We start from the raw sequence: 17,423 nt of genomic DNA on the forward strand, positions 1-17,423 counted from the left end.
TGAAAATAGCTTAGAAAATTTTATCGTATCATTCTTAATACCAGGATCAAAGTTAATTCCATGATCGAATCCAAAATATTCCTTCTCACTTAGCGAGATCCGCACAATGGCATTTGCATTTAGAATATCAGTTGGAAAACAAGTTGTAATTTTAAGAGACGAGATGAGTGCACCGCAGATGTACACTACAGACAAAACTAATGTCATAATTCATACTTTAAAATTCGATATGCCACTCTGTGGGGGAAAAGGAAGAAGAACACAAATTTCATACGGTATAGAGTTATATTGAATATGTGCCGGTGAGAAATAAATGCAGATAATGTGTGTTATTGACAGAAAAGCACCGAATGACTTTACCGGCTCCCTTGACCTCTTTTTCCCCTTTTGCCTCCCCCTTATAAACAGACTTTAACTTCTTTGTAAGAAAGACTCTCCCTGTTCGACCTATGACACAATCACTGACTTGTACGAGGATCCAACAACATGCAGTTGTTATGCTGATCGTGTCATCATAATTCAGCAGGCTCATCTCCAAAGGCAGATTACCTGTTCAATGGTGTATTCAGACGTGCGCCTTGGCGAAAAGAGAAAGGTTGTGTTGCTCTTAAAGGGGAGCACTGGATGGATGTAAAGGTGTGGTGGCGCTGCCTCACTCGCCATGACGCCCTCGACCAGGCAACTTTGCTTGCTCCTCCTCTACCTGGCCCTCGTCCCTGTCGTGGCTGCCTCCATCACTAAATCGACATTACTCATAGGTGAGGCACACACATTATACCGTTCAGCACATGCAGCACGCAGCCTAATCCAGAGAACTCAATACTATAAACACTGTACCGCAATACACACTGTAAGGTACCACAAGCTACTGTAACACACAAGAAACCTCTGTAGCACTGCGACGAAGTGCCCAACAGTAAGGCAGTGAAAACTTTCGTAAATGAAACACATGCCAGTAACTTACTCATGAAAAAGACAGCAAGCATTAAAATGACTAGGAAACCATTTGGGACAGCAAACTTCTACTCAGATTGTAATAAAGTAGAAGGTGTTTCGTCAGTCTTTCATAATTGACCAGGGGAATTCTGGAGATTATTTTGACAATGTAAATGTGCCAGTAAACCCCAATAACACCTTCACTGTCACAAAATGACCACACAGAAAATGCCTGTTGGAAAATTGAATGAACAATCATGGGGTTCCTAGCAAAAGGTTATTCACGAAATAGCATTAAATTACGACACATAATCATTTTTCTTTGGTAGTATATGTGTCAGTGTACGATGGTTCTCAGATTTATTGTCAAACACTATCCCTGATTACACCACAACCATCGGAAATTTGTACCCTCCGTTTATCATCAATCTAATAACCAGTGCTATATTACAGAGCGCTCAATCTCTGTTTGAGATACTCCTCCATACAACTTAAACTACTATACAGTTTTCAGTACAGTATTATTTTTACAAATATTCACAACATATAAGGAAAGCTCAAAGTGTCTCCTGCATATATGAATGTCGACGCAAGGAAAATTGGGCTCGTTGCAACATTCCTGGAGCCTCGAATTTGCTAACACGCTTGGAGCAATCGTACTCACAGTTCACGCTGTGTGTTGACCTCTGATCCATATACAGTACAGTGGCTTTTAGATTGTCTGACGTGAAGTAAGGAGGGTTAGAATCTAAAGAACGACCTGGCCATGTAATAAGTCTGCCACGCATTGTCCAAGTATTAGGGTACTATCCATCAAGGCAGTTACATGTCTAACAGGCGAAATGTGGTGCGGCTCCATCGTGCATGAACTACAAATTCATCAGAGTCCTACAGGAAATATCATCCAGAACACTGGCAAATTTTCATCCAAAAGTATTCTGTACGCATCTCCAGTTAACTAGTGTGGTCTCTGAAATGGTCCGATGACACTGTCAACCAAAATACCAGATCATGCACACTATCCCATCAATATATCAATAGGCAGATGCCTTAATCCCAGAAAGGATGGCCACAAACACATCGCATCCATGTCGCCCTGCTCTTTGCCATTAGGCTGCACTTCCTACAGTTCACACTGTCTCATATATCTCTCCATCCTATCCGTCCACCTCATCCTTGGTCTCCCCTTCTTCCCTCACGCCTCCACTTCACTGACATACACTCTTGAAGCACATGGCTAAACCACCTCAGAGTATTTTCCCTAACGTATTCAGCCACATCCACGTCAACACCACATCGCCCATCCCTTCCTCTGCCTGCTTGTTTCTCCGTGGAACTCCACAGGTTGCACTCAAAACTCATTCCTACTGCCATCAATCTTTTACCTGTGTCCTTCCAACAGGATTCTAACTCCACTTTCTTACGTTAGAGCATGAATCACAACAATGTCATGCACGACTTTCTTACTTCCATACTCACTTCCCCATCCCACATCGCTGCTTTCAGTGAACCAGCAACCTATCTTCCATCCTGGGCCCTATCATCCTAGTAGGGGAACCCCTTGGAGTTCATTTACACTTTTGGGAACGAAAGGTTTGATGATGTTGATCGGCTGCTACTAATATGGGAATGAAAAAAAAAAAAACATTTCTTAAGTTCAACATTCCTGGGGTTTAGAGGGGGCAGGTCCCCAAGCCCCCCAAAAATAGGCCTTTATTTACACTTTGGTGAACAAGACTGAAAATAACATGGATCAATACCATTATAATACTGAGTTGAAATATGCAACTTAAGAAAACAAAATTTCAGGGGTTTCCATTTAAGAAGGGTTCATTTGGAGGGTTCAATAGGTTTTTAATTACACTTCCGAGAACAAGGTTGAAACTCATACTGGTGAATGACCTTACATACCTTATCCAAAATACATCACTTAAGAAAATATATTCCCTGGCATTTTTGCTTAAGAAAGGTCAGTTAGGGCCAGGTGGGGTCAAAAATAGGTTATAATTACATTTCAGAGAACAATGGTGAATTTCATATTGCTTATATCTTTTGCATCCCTAATTTGAATGACCAGCTTAAGAAACAATATTTTCAGGGGTTTCCATTTAAGAAAGGTTCTTTTGGAGAGTTCAGTAGATTTTCAATCACATTAGATTATATTAGGAACTTGGAGAAACAAGCTATATTTTACTTTACTATCAGTCAGAGTCATCATCAGTCTCACTGCATACATCTACATCACTCTCACTGTCATCGAAGTCTGAGTCGAAGCATTGCTCTGGAGTCTCAGCATCACTGTCATCGTCGGTTGGATAAGCAGAATCAGGGAGAACAGAGTCTGGCATCTGGGAACTGGCGAACCACACAATTTGGTAGGCATTGTCCACGAGTTCCCATCCTTTTAACGGCTCTTTGGGGATCACCTTGTCACATGCTGCATGCCATGTCATTGCCACAAAGTTGCTGCAATGTATCTTCTGCTGAATGACATTTTCACAGGGTGGAATACTGCTTGCATCTACACCCTTCAGACTTGCAAACAGCCCCTTGCCTTTCTTTGGTCCAAACGATTTCTCGAAACATAGGAACCTGTGCTTGTTCAGGGGCATTACCTTCTTTGCACCATATATCTTGGCAGTATACTCTTTGAGAAGTTTGTATGTTGGTTTATCTACTTCACCCATTGCCAATGCAGAGAGAGCACCAAGGTAGACTTGACTGTCTTCAGCAATTTTCAGAGGGCGCTTCTTTCCTTTCCTAATGAAGGATGAGGTGTAATCGCATCCTGTGTAAGCATGAAAACCTGGCAGGGTTTCACAGACTTTGGATCCAATCTTGTTGGCTATGGCTGAAATATTGACGTAGCACCTGTTGCCTTGACCTTTGGTGCCAGTGTCCATCCACACATTGGTTTTCATACGATGGCAATGGTGTAAGAGGATAACAGCAACATCAGTATCTGAGGCCCTCACAACTATGCCACCTGGCTGCTGGAGAGAGATATCTGAATCAATTGCATGGAGACAGATTCTTGTGTCTGCCTCTGGATGGTTACAATCCAAGTGAGTTACTGGTGTAACTTCAACATACCCACTGATTCCCCTGAACCGCACACAGCTTGTGTCTACACCAACATAGAGCTCTGCAAAATGCTGCTTGTCTGCCCAATCTTTCACAAAAAAGCGGGGTAGATTTTGTTTGAAGGATCGGGATTTTAGAGCTTTCTGAAGGTTGCGTGGACGAATTTGTTCTGCTGCAGTGATGACATAAATGGTGTCCTCCACCCCACGGCGCTCACGCTCATTATCCTTAATGGAAGGTTCTTCATATGTATCAAAGACAATGTGTACCCGTTTTGAAGGTTGAGTCAGGACTAACTTCAGGAAAGCTCGTGAAAGTCCACCGTATGTTGGGGGTAGATTTGGTGGAAGACAGTGAAGGAGGAAGTTACCATCAACTATGCTTGATTTTATTTTCACTGGGGAACCATGAACTGTTACTCTTTCCTTAAGGACTCTGAAAAGGTCGGCCTTCTTCCCATGCGCAATGGACACCATAGTGCCATCTGTCCGACACATAGTGAGAGGTACAGGAGTGAGAGGGTACTGCAGGAGGTATTCCAGGTCTACTTTCCTCTTTGCAGCGATGATGGCAATCCGTCCAAAGAGGTCCCTAGTACACCTGAGTTCCTTCACAAGTGGATTGCTTGCCCGCTTGTTTCTTGCACCTTGGTCACCAAATGTCCTCAAGGAAATTTGGGTGATGGGCTTCTCGAATTTTTCAGCATCTTCCACACACTCTGAGATGAAATCATCATGCTTTTCTCTGCCTTTGCTCTCAATGTTAAGTAATGACTCAGAAATTTCAGCTGTAGCCGCTTTCCCTGTCTGAATATTAACAAGGAACTCTAATTTTACAGTGAATGGATTGGCAAAGTCTTGGTCGATCGTCTTTAGCAATTTTCTGAGGTCCTTGTTGTCACGTGCGATACAGCTTGGTGTTAGCTCTGCCTGCATGTCACCAGATTTACTCATTCCAGCCATTTCAAGGAATGCACTTATGAATCCAGCTCTGGCACCTTTGGTAGCATTCCATCGGAGACGGGCAGTGAAGTTGTTGGTGGAATCTGTGTAGCCTGTCATCCTTGATGCAGCATCTGCATTTATTGTTTGCTCAATAGTCAGATCTACCGGAATTCTGCTGAACTGATTTTCTGTTCTTCGGATACTGAAAAGTCCAGCGTTCAGCATTTCTTTTAGGCCTGGATGTGTGGAAGGTAGATTCATCAGATCAAGTAGATGCTTTGACATCCACCTGGCATAATTTTGTCGATTGGTCCCGAAAAAGATGTCAACTGCTTGAGTGAGTGCCCATGTGTACAGGTTGACATCACACTCTCTGACTGCTCTGTCGATGGTGTGGTACAGGTTGATTCTATTTATGTACTGCATGTAAAATCTGGCAGTTGGGCCATGATTTCCATCAAGTGTTGACTGAGAGTAACGAGTATATTCATCAAAGAGCATGTTGAATTCTGAAGTGGTGCAGAGCTGATTCCTGCTCTCCTTCTTGTCTGATGCTGAGGATTTTAGGATATCACTGAGAGAGTCCACTTCATCTTGGTGCTCCCTGCAGAATTCACGGAAATGTAGTATCTGAAAGGCAAGTGCTAGCATTGGGTGTAAGCGTTTGCATCTATTGAAGTTCTTGCACTCCAAGAAACCTTTTAGTGACCCTGATGCGAGGACTTCAGCTTCAACTAACATTTTTGGCATTCCAGACTCCTTGATGATCTTTCCAATAGCTCTAAATAGGCACATCTGTACATGAAACACTCCAAATATAATGAATATGTTGTCAAACCTTGGTTGCTCAGTCATCTGTATCTTTATGGCCCTTGTGGCAACGTCCAGGTCATATGTCACAACACCATATGGCTGCCCGCATTCCTCTGCACATTTCTGAGTAATACAAAGAGTCTCCACAACAACATCACTACTTGTTGGGGATTGGCTGATGTTAGGCATGTAGAGGACTGACTGTTTTGGAAGATCATCTATGTAAGTTTGACCATTGAACCCAGTCCACATGGGAATACCTTCCATTCCCAGAGCATGCATCACCATCCATAAAAAGTCCAGCTTTCTTGATGGAACTGAGAGATCCATGTTGCTGCGGAAATCCTTGTTGTCATAGGAGAAGTCATTTATTCTTGGCTTTTTCCTGTAGGGTGGCAGGTCTTTATCTAGGACATCTAATTTCCTCCTCCTTTTCTTACCTTCCATCTTTGGCAGGGACATGTCTTCTTTAGGTTTATCTTCATTCTGCCTACCTCTTTGTGGGGAGGGTTCTGTAGGGGGCGACCTGCTCTGAGTCTGATATAATATGCCCATTGTGTCATGCAAGGTGTCGGACCCTGATAGTGTGTGTGTTACTTCATCATAATTGTCAAAGGCCAATCCACACGGTACTCCAGAAACCGTACCAGCTGGACAATTCAGCTGTCTGTCCAATATAGCATAGGCAAGATTGGTCTCAATTTCTTCAACAGCATGGTAGTTAAGAGAGTGTCCCATTCGGTTTAGAAGTGTAAGAATCTTCTTACTACCAGTAAGGGACTTCAGTGACAAACCCATCAATATATGCTTTCTCGGTTTCAGGTGACCATTCTTGACCAAAAAGAGTACATCCTGGCTCAAGAAATCAGAGCGGCGCATTACTGAGTCTGAATATTGTCCGGTTTTGAGTCCTCCAATTAGTGTCTGAAAGAAAGTCTTGACAAGTTCAGGAGGTTCTCCCTCACCATGGTTCACAGCTTCAACAGTTAGTGGATCTGGGAGTGGCTCTTTCGTAACAGCCTTTAGGGCCTGTCTGAGCTGTAAGGCAGCTTTTGTGATCTGACCCTCGGGAGATGATGTAAAGTCATACACTGTCTTGATGGAATCATACTCAATATCTGTGCTGTGGACAATCACCCCTTGTCGGCGGGACTCTGGAGAATGCAATAAAATTGTGCCCTGAAATTTTTTGGTCAAAAGATCTCCCAGATATTGTGGTTTGCTTACTGTAGGGACTACTTCAAGTTCTGTACAGAGATCTATATACTGTTCATAGATGGATGTAAGACGTTCAGGTCTTTGGCGATCAATGATGTTGTCTTTGACATATAAATAGATACGGTCAAGGGGGAACTTGGCACTAACACGTTCCTCAGCAACTGGTGGTAGATCATATCCTCTTGCCCTATCTGCCCTCCGTATGTGTAAGGATCGACAGCTGTGGTGGAACTGGGCTTCTTTAACTATTAGGTCAACTCCACTAATTTTGACTAGTACGTGTGATAGTTTGAGGATATTTGCTATCTCCCTGATCTTTCCTTCTGCTTGCTTAGTTAGTAGTTTTCCTGGGAGCTCTTTTGTTCCATCTGGGGGTGTTTTAACCTTCTTGTCACAAAACAAACATGTACTGGGAAATATTACCCACAGTAGACTCTCTTCTCCTAGTAGAGCTAATACGGCTAACACACGCAGATGATGATGATGATTCGGAGCGCAAAATCTTTCTTTCTGGGCCTGAAGTGTCATGAATAGGCCTAGACACAGGTTGAATAGCAGTAAAATTCTTATTACATTTGCTGTGGTAGCCATCATCCTCTCCTGGGTCACTTGGTAACGCCTCAATAACTGCTCTGTACTTTGATGTTTGGAAGTTTTTGCACTGTTTCCTAGCTTCGGCAGCACGTGTTACTACTCGTACATTCCATTTGTCAGGTTCCCAGGGTAGAATCTTTGATTCAATGGGCAGAACATGTACAAGACATCTGGAGGGCAGTGGCTGCTGGGTAGATTCTGTAAAAGAAAGACAAAAGGAATCATGTAGACTCCTTATGGTTAAACAGTATCAATAATTTATGTCAGTTCTCATCAATAACCAATTTGTGACTGAAAAGAAAAGAATACGAGCTGAGTGATAAACATACCAGTATAATCTTCTCGTGCAGCCATTTTGAAACAGCGTCAGTCTTTCGTAGAAGGTCTCTTAAACTGAAATCACCACACCATACCTGCAGAGAATGCAAAAATGCCAGTGAATGTCATTTTTAACTAATGAACTTTGGACATGTTACGTAAAGTCATCTACCAACACGAGCTTCAACTTTGTTCTCCAGAGTGTAACCGATATGCTTTTGGGCCCTCAACAAGAACCTTTCTAATATAAAAACGCCTGATACTATTGCTTCTTAAGTTGCTTTTTTCTATTAGGAATACAAAAGATATGATCAAAGTAAGTTATAGGATTGATCTCCAAGTTCCTAATATAATCTGTTTTAGGCCAATTGACACCATAACTCACCTTTCTTAAACAAAAATGCCAGGGAATATATTTTCTTAAGTGATGTATTTTGGATAAGGTATGTAAGGTCATTCACCAGTATGAGTTTCAACCTTGTTCTCGGAAGTGTAATTAAAAACCTATTGAACCCTCCTAAAGAACCTTTCTTAAATGGAAACCCCTGAAAATACTGTTTCTTAAGCTGGTTATTTTAAATTAGGGATGCAAAAGATATAAGCAATGTAATTCATCATTGTTCTCTGAAATGTAATTACAACCTATTTTTGACCCTAACTGACCTTTCTTAAACAATAATGCCAGGGAATATATTTTCTTAAGTGATGTATTTTGGATAAGGTATGTAAGGTCATTCACCAGTATGAGTTTCAACCTTGTTCTCGGAAGTGTAATTAAAAACCTATTGAACCCTCCAAATGAACCCTTCTTAAATGGAAACCCCTGAAATTTTGTTTTCTTAAGTTGCATATTTCAACTCAGTATTATAATGGTATTGATCCATGTTATTTTCAGTCTTGTTCACCAAAGTGTAAATAAAGGCCTATTTTTTGGGGGGCTTGGGGGCCTGCCCCCTCTAAACCCCAGGAATGTTGAACTTAAGAAATGTTTTTTTTTTCATTCCCATATTAGTAGCAGCCGATCAACATCATCAAACCTTTCGTTCCCAAAAGTGTAAATGAACTCCAGTGGGCTCCCTGACTATCCACATCATCCTCAAAGCTTCCAACCATACGCATCACACTACTGAAGTACATGAAGGCACTTACATTATTCAATTCCTGATCATCCAGCACTATCCATTCTGTGACGATTTCTTTCAAAAGATATATTTTTGCCCACAGCTTCAGTCACTTCTAGATTCTAACATACGCTCCCAGATTCATTCACCATGCCATGCACACACTGACGCAGTAGGGTAGCCAGACATCTACAAATGGAGAGGGGAGGGGACAATGTGGGGCCAACCCCTAATCTGGGGGTGGGGGGAGCACTATCTCGCAGTGTGCATACATTAAATAATCCGAAATTTTAAGTGGCATTCCCACTGGGGGAGGTAGGGAGCAAGGGTCTGGTGGGGGGATCTATCCCAGGCGCTCCCGTATCTCCGCCACAGACTGAGGGAGGGAATATCTTGGTGTTCTATAATGACGTACCGTCAATGGGGGGGGGGGAGTCACCCTCGGCTGCAGCACTGCATCTCTCCTGCAGCCTTGTGGCTCTGATAAAAGTTTATTGTACAGAAACGTACTAACTCACAAACTCAGGCGTATATGATGTGAATTAAGCTTTAGCAAATAACCTACGAGTACTACTTGTCGTCTAGAACAAGGGTTCCCAGCAGGGGGTATAATGGACAGGTTTGGAGGGAATGAATGGATACGTCCAAAATGGCCAAAGTTGCTTTTTTGATGAGTTGCTGCTTAAAGATCTGACATATTTTTATGGTCAAATGCATTTTTGGTTTAGGCTATTTAACAGTGAGGTCATAATTCCGATTCTCAAAAATTTATCATGGTAAATAAAAGCACAGCTCTCTAAAATATTCCTTCAATTTTTAAATATCCCCATTTGCAGGATTTACTGCCGTTACACATAACATAATACTGATAAACGGAGATGAATAACACTAGAATTTCAATTTATATCAAATAAATCCAAAGGGGGGGAAATTCCCCCTTTTTGAGTCGGGAGGAGGGAACTCATGAAATATTTTCTGACAAACATGGGGATGGGGATGGCGGGGAAAAGCTTGGAAACCTCTGGTCCAGGACATACGCAGCAACAGATACGTGACTTACGTGTAACAGGTTGTATTTCTCTATGCACAGTACATTAAAATGCGTGTTATGTTGCTTATTACACTCTGTTTTCCTCTTTACTTTCTCTGAACCTATTGTTCGCACCCCTCCCGACACGATTTGTTTTAGGAACTTGGATATATGGGGTTGGACGGTCATCGACGAATTCTCACTCATCGACAATTGTTGTCCCCATAAAAAAGCTTCTCTTCTGTATTTCCGTCACTATTAAACTATACCTGCAGTAAGTCTACTTATGCATATTTCTTCGCAGAATACTTTAATCGTACGCTGCCCGATGTCCGTCTTCCCTTGAAATTGATAACGTCCTAACTGACATTTCCTCCTCACCCAATTTTTCTTCGCAGTAAATGCCTCTAGCACATCCCAGCTCGCTTCTTCTCCCCTGTCCTTTCCTCCCCTTTCTTCTCCTCTCACCTGTCCTAGTCTTTTTTCCCCTCGCTTGCCCTCCTCACTTTACTTACCTGTCCAACTCTTTCCTCACCTCCCCTCTCTCCTCCTGCTACCTCTCTTCCGACTGCAACTATATTCATTCGACTGTAGTTTGCTTCTACTCTAATCGACTCTCTCTCTCTCTCTCTCTCTCTCTCTCTCTCTCTCTCTCTCTCTCTCTCTCTCTCTCTCTCAGCTCATTGGTGCTTGCATTAGGATTAATTTATACACAATGTCGCTATGTATAACTGTGGAGGGAGCTCATTTAAATATTTGATTGGAAGATGTGTTGTCTCTAATCCACTGAATTTGTTTATTGAATCCTGCGGAAAGACTGGAAGTGGCAATTGCATTACATGAAGGCATGTAACCCTTAAAATGATGAGATCTATATTTTTGGTGTTTTATCCTGGGGGTAGGGGGGTTTTTACCCCCCGGAGGTAGGGGGGGGGTTTCAAGAATACTCCCCCAGTATCCCTGCTTGTCGTAAAAGGCGACTAAAAGGATTGGCGGAGGGTTAGTGTCCCTCCCCGCAAAACAACTAACTAAAAAAAACAAACAAGAAGCCTCGACAAGGACTGACCAAACGATGACGATCCAGGATCGGACAAAGGACTTGGTAATGGCTACATGGAATGTAAGACGAGCAAATGATGAGGTGAAAGAGAGAGAGATTGTCCAGGTGCTTGAGGGTGCGAAAGTGGATGTATGTGGAATAACTGAAACAAAATGGAGAGGAGAAAGTGTGAGAGAATGGGAGTATGGATGGGGTATATGTGAAGGAGTAGGTGAGAATGAGAGGGTAAAGGAAGGAGTACGTATAGTTGTGAGTAAAAGATGGAAGAAGAGCATAAGACAGTATGGATCAGTTGGGTCAAGGATTGTGTGGGTAAAGTTGAAAGTTGGAATACAAATGTGGGCGATTGTGTGTGTGTATCCGCCAACGCAAGATCATGCTAGAAGAGTGAAAGAAGAGTTCTGGACAAATGTATAAGTGTGCATGGAAAAGTTTGGAAGGAATGAGAGAGTGTTTTTGATCGGTGATATGAATGATAAAGTTGGGAATGTGAAGGTGGATGGAATAGTTGGTGAGTGGGATGTGCCTGCTGAGATAGATGAGAATGGGAGTGGGTTAGTGGACATTTGTGCTGGGAGAGGGTTGGTGATAGCCAATACCCTCTTCAGGCATAAAATGATCCACAGGTATACATGGCGAGTGTTGAGAAGGATGGGTGGTGAACTGAATGAAAGGAAGGCAATGATTGATTATGTGTGTGTGGATGAAAGGATGCGAAGTTATGTAATGGATGCAAGAGCTTATAGAGATTGGGGGAGTGGACTTTCTGACCACTACTTGGTGGTGGCCAGAATTAGGATTCAAATAAGATGGAGGAATAGAAGAAGGGAAAGACGAGAGGAAGGAGTAGTTGCAAGGAGAGTGGAAAGGTTACAAGAGGATGAGAAAAAGGCAGAGTATAAGAGAGAAGTGGAGGAACGATTGGGCAAATATGAATTGGAGCAGATGGGAGACGTGGAAGGTGTGTGTAGGATATTTGCAGAACAAATATGTGCAACATGTGATGTGGTGTGTAGAAGGAAGAGAAGATGGAGGGGGGGTGCAAGGAACAGCGTGGTGGACTGAAGAGGTGAGACAGGCTGTGGCACAAAAGAAGAAAGCATACAATGAATGGATGAGAAATAGGGGAGTGGAAGAAGTTGAGAGGCGGAAGAAAGAGTTATATGCAGAAAGAAAGAGAGAGGTGAAAAGATTAGTAAGAGAGAGTAAGAAGAGAGTGGATAAGGAATTTGGAAGGAATTTGAGTGTAAAGTGGAGGGACTGTAAGATAATGTTCTGGAAAGAGGTGAAAAGAGTAAGACAGGGTGGAAGTGAAGTTAGCAGGGGAGTGAAAGATAAAAATGGTAGATTACTAGTGGAGAAGGGAGAAAAAGTGAGCAGATGGAGAGAACACTTTAAGGAATTGTTGAACATACAGGATGGAAGTAATGCGAGTATAAGTGGCTGGGGAATGGCTGGGAGGAGGACGGAGGTGAGAAGACAGGAAGAAATCAGTAGGATAGTAGTTGTAGAAGCAATGAAGAAAGTTAAATCGGGGAAAGCCCCAGGAATTGATGGAGTGTGTGGTGAAATGCTGAAGCATGGGGGAGAGATAGTAGTAGAATGGATGTGGAAGATGTGCAGATTGGCCTGGGAGGAAGGTAGAGTCCCGGAGGATTGGAAGTCAGGTATAATTATTCCCTTGTACAAAGGAAAAGGGGAAAAAGAAGTGTGTGGTAATCATAGAGGCATTTGTCTTCTAAGTATAATAGGAAAATTGTATGGTAGGATACTTATTGACAGAGTTAGAGAAAGAACAGAGAAATTAGTTGGGGAAGAACAGGGAGGCTTTAGGAAGGGAAGAGGTTGTGTAGATCAGATATTCATTCTTAGATCTTTAGTGGAAAAGTTTCTAGAGAAGGGAAAGAAGTTGTATGCGGCTTTCATGGATTTGGAGAAAGCATATGACAGGGTGGATAGACAAGGATTGTGGAAAGTGTTAAGAATATATGGAGTAGATGGGAAGTTGTTGAATGCTGTGAAGAGTATGTACGATGGTGCGAAGGCTGCAGTGCGTGTGGATGGTGAACTAAGTGAATTTTTCTCTTTGAAAGTTGGGTTGAAACAGGGATGTGTCATGTCTCCATGGTTGTTCAATCTGTACATGGATGGGGTAATAAAAGAGGTACAAGGTAGGGTAGTGGATGTTGGAGTGGCCCTGGTGAGAGAGGATAGTGTTTAGAAACTCCCTGTACTGTTGTTTGCAGATGATACTGTGTTGTTGAGTGAAGACGAAGGGGAGCTGCAAGGCTTGGTGGATGAGTTTGAGAGAGTGTGTAAGAAACGGAATCTAAAGGTGAATGTAAGGAAGAGTAAAGTGATGGTCTTTGAGAGAGGTGAAGTCAGTGAATGTACAGCGAGATTGGATGGTGAGGAAATGGAAAATGTGAGTACGTTTAAGTACTTGGGTAGTGTGATGATTAAGGATGGAGGTTTGAAGGGTGAAGTGCTTGAAAGGGTACAGCAGGGAAGAAAGGTTGCTGGTTCTTTGAAAGCAGTGATAAGAAACAGGGAAGTGAGCATGGAAGTGAAAAAGTTACTACATGACAGTATTGTGATACCAACTCTAACGTATGGAAGTGAAGCTTGGATGTTGTTGGAGGGACACAAGTCAAGAGTGAGAGCAGTGGAAATGAGTTATTTAAGAGGAGCCTGTGGAGTCACATGGAGAGACAGGATGATGAATGAGGATATAAAGGAGCGTTGTGGTGTGGATGTGGAGGTGATAGGAAGCGTTATGAGGAACACACTGAGGTGGTTTGGCCATGTGGAGAGGATGGAGGGTGAAAGACTGACGAAGAGAGTGTATGTGAGTGAGGTGGAGGGGGGAAGAGGGAGGGGGAGGCCGAGGATGAGATGGAGGGATGGGGTGGAGAGGTATATGAGAGAGGGGGGTGAGTTGGGAGCAGGGCAGTGAAATGGCGGGGGACAGGGCGACTTGGAGGCGATTTGTTTGTGGCCACCCCAAACGGGATTGAGGCGTCTAGCAATATATATATATATATATATATATATATATATATATATATATATATATTGTATATATATATTAGTCAGGTCAGGTGCGGGTAAGGGGATGGGTCTGTAATGATGTGGCAGGGGTAAACCAGTTCTGCTGTCGGGCCCTGCTGCGGATGTCACTGATTGCATTGCGCAGTTGACCCTTGTGCGGTGTGGTGCGGTGAGGATCTTTCCGTTCTCCCCTTTGGGGCTACGATGCGAATGAATGTGTTTGAATGGATGAGTAAATGGGGAGTGTGTCGTCCTGTCTAGGTTACCTCCCTTTCCTTAGGGGAAGCAGCCTAGGTATATAGATAGATAGAATATATATATATATATATATATATATATATATATATATATATATATATATATATATATATAATTTGGTTTTACGCCAGGAATCCCCGAAGGGCTAAGGCGTTGCCTCTGGGTAGAGGACTTTGGACTGGAGCGTGTAGCATTTTATGACCGGATGCCCTTCCTGATGTCTACCAATGGCCCTTGTGTGGATTCGATTCTCCGACCCTTCGGTCAGAGTGGAGCACTCTAACCCACTGAGCCACGGCTGATAATATATATATATATATATATATATATATATATATATATATATGTGTGTGTGTGTGTGTGTGTGTGTGTGTGTGTGTGTGTGTGTGTGTGTGTGATCATTTTAAGGGAAAATTTGTCTTTTAAAGAACAAACTCCATCCCACAAACCACAACGTAGGTTTGTAAGCAATTATCAATTCTCGCCTCAGGTTAAAAAGATGCAAGAGTCCCGTGGTTATGAGTGCACATCCACTTCCCCATAATCCAGAAATTCACTTGTTGCCTCCACTGAATCTCACACAACTATCCTTATCGTGTGTGACAGTATCAGAGAAATTTAAACAGCAGTTTGGAATACACCCTCAACCCCAAACATCTCACTGAAAATCTTGCCAGTGTGTCATATTAACAGACCATCACGCACGTAAATTCTAGCAAGTTACTCCATGTTTCACAGAAGTAGTAAAACTAGATAACTTATCCTAACAGAGAGCAATAATTCATTAACTCACCATTGTGCCCGTCCTGTCGGAAGGTAGGTTAAATCAAATATTAGTAATCCTTGTGCTGCAGGTCGGACACAGTGAGATCAGGCAGGTAAATGGCGTTTATAACTGACTACATTGTACATCCACAGGATCAAACCGTATTCTATGGTACTAATTACGCGAGGCCTTTCTGTGGTGTAAACTGGCAGTGCATTCACTCAACTTCGTCCATCCTTCCAGTCATTGAAGGCAAGTCTGGTAGAAGTCTCACAAGCCTCCCTACTCGAACAGAAACCCCAAAATCGTAATCTTCATTAATGACCTTTGTATAGCTTATAAACTGCAAAAAGGTTATAGTGTAATTATGGTGTTTTGAACGAAATAATCATTATTTAACCGTCTTTCGCGGGATTTCATACGTTCCCTTTATATTAATCATATGGTAGAAAAAGAGTTGACAGTACTTATTTGAGATAATTAAAGGTGTAAGGTAAGAGATAAAATTGGAAAAACAAAGAACAACACAGCTCTCCTAAATGACGCCAGAACATCATCTAATTACGGTTATTACATCTGCGTAGAATCACCAAACTTTGCCATTTTCTCACATCATAACTGGTTGAGACTATTTATCACAAAGGATTAAGTGGGAACTAAAGGATTTAGTAAAAGAGTGAGGTGTGAGGGGTATTGATGCTGCGGGAGTACAGGTTAGGGTTTGAGGGAGGAGAGAGATTTGGTAAATTGGTTTGTGAAGAATAACAGGACTTCTACAACATTCAGGGCCGGAAAATTAATTGTATTAGTATACTGCGGTATTTAATTTTGTAATGGTAATACAACGGCCTTTATCTAAATGGAGATAACAAGGGGTTGGTTCCTAGGGATGATTGCGCGTAAGAAAAACTGACAATGAAACCATATTTTTCCCGACTCCAGTCAGAGACTTAATAGTTGGTTCTCTGAGGCCCAGTAGCTCACCTACATGCCCGACACCTTCAAATGTCACGACTTGTGCTAACACAAACTGTCTCTAATAAACTCATGCTAGGGTGGTATCGTGTCAACGAGGGTGTTTTTAAGACATGGCTGTGGATCTTAAGAAAGATCATGGAAGTCTTTATCAGCTAATTCATATAATCAAACTGTTCCTTGTCCCAAATTGGGATCGTGATCGCGTCCTTTCAGACAAGATACTACTTCTTTAACCATTTAACCAATTATTTGTGATCTCCGGGGATATTTATTTCATTAAAACTAGAAGGATCACTCTCTAAGTGCAACATTTTCGTCCATCAATTAATCTAAGGGCCGAATATCTGATTTTGTCATGTGTCATTGACCCTCAAAATCGAATAATTTAATTCTTGCCTGATCATCAACCCTTCCACTAATTTAGGTTGAAATCAGCTCAAAATTGACTGAGTTGATTATGCTCGTTGACCTTGATGTTGACCATTCACTGTGACCTTGCCTTGTGACTAATTGTTCTTAAAATCGACTTTCTTTTTGCTTGTTCTAACTTGAACCCTTCCACAGCGTTTAGTTTATATAAAATAAAAGATGTTTAAGCTGACCTTGCCGTGGGACATGACTTTTGAACTCTCTCAAAAACAATACTGTAGTTAACACTCTTGGTCGATCTTCAACTAATCTACCAACTTTGATCCAGACCAAATTATAATTCCCATAGTTGTTGTGTTCACATACAGACAATTGAGTCGAACTTTGCTTTTGCCCTGCGACCTTGACATTCATTGATTTTTAAAATTTCATTTTGTTTTTCCAAGACCCTTAATCCTCCTTCATGGTTTGCGAAAATACAATAAGAAGTGGTTAACCTTACCCTGACCTTTGACTTATTGTTCATAAAAGCAATAAGATTGCTCCGAGTTCGGCCTTCAAACTTTGCAGCAGGTTTCGCTAAAGTTGGAAGAAAATGTTGGAGTTATTTTAATAATCACTCCAATATCAATAGAGGATAAATTAGTTTGTTTATGGTGCTTGTAAATCATTTCAGCCCTAGAAACTGCCAAACCCTTGCCAACATCATTATGAATGGACTGAAACACGTACATCATTGCAGATTGACCGTGGTTCTTGGCAGAAAATATCATGTGGGAGGAACTTTTCATGGTTATATACAATGCAATAGGGAGATATACCCATTCATTAGTTAACAGAGGCAATGACAGATGCAGCTACCTGGGGCAACCAATCCTCCCAT

At 42.0% G+C, this 17,423-nt stretch overlaps 1 protein-coding gene across 1 annotated transcript in view; it reads left to right on the plus strand.

The window, feature by feature from the left end:
- The first annotated feature begins 661 nt into the window (after positions 1–661).
- Positions 662–17,423, plus strand: part of LOC145397967 (glutamate receptor ionotropic, delta-2-like) — a 185,287-nt gene continuing 168,525 nt past the window's right edge. The window contains exon 1 of the mRNA XM_080270942.1: positions 662–758. Within this exon, the coding sequence (XP_080127068.1) occupies positions 662–758 (97 nt within the window). The remainder of the gene's footprint in view (positions 759–17,423) is intronic.

Source organism: Coenobita brevimanus, chromosome 44 (genome assembly GCF_032717465.1).
Source record: "Coenobita brevimanus isolate Jiangsu-jjx chromosome 44, ASM3271746v2, whole genome shotgun sequence".
NCBI classification, from domain to species: domain Eukaryota; kingdom Metazoa; phylum Arthropoda; class Malacostraca; order Decapoda; family Coenobitidae; genus Coenobita; species Coenobita brevimanus.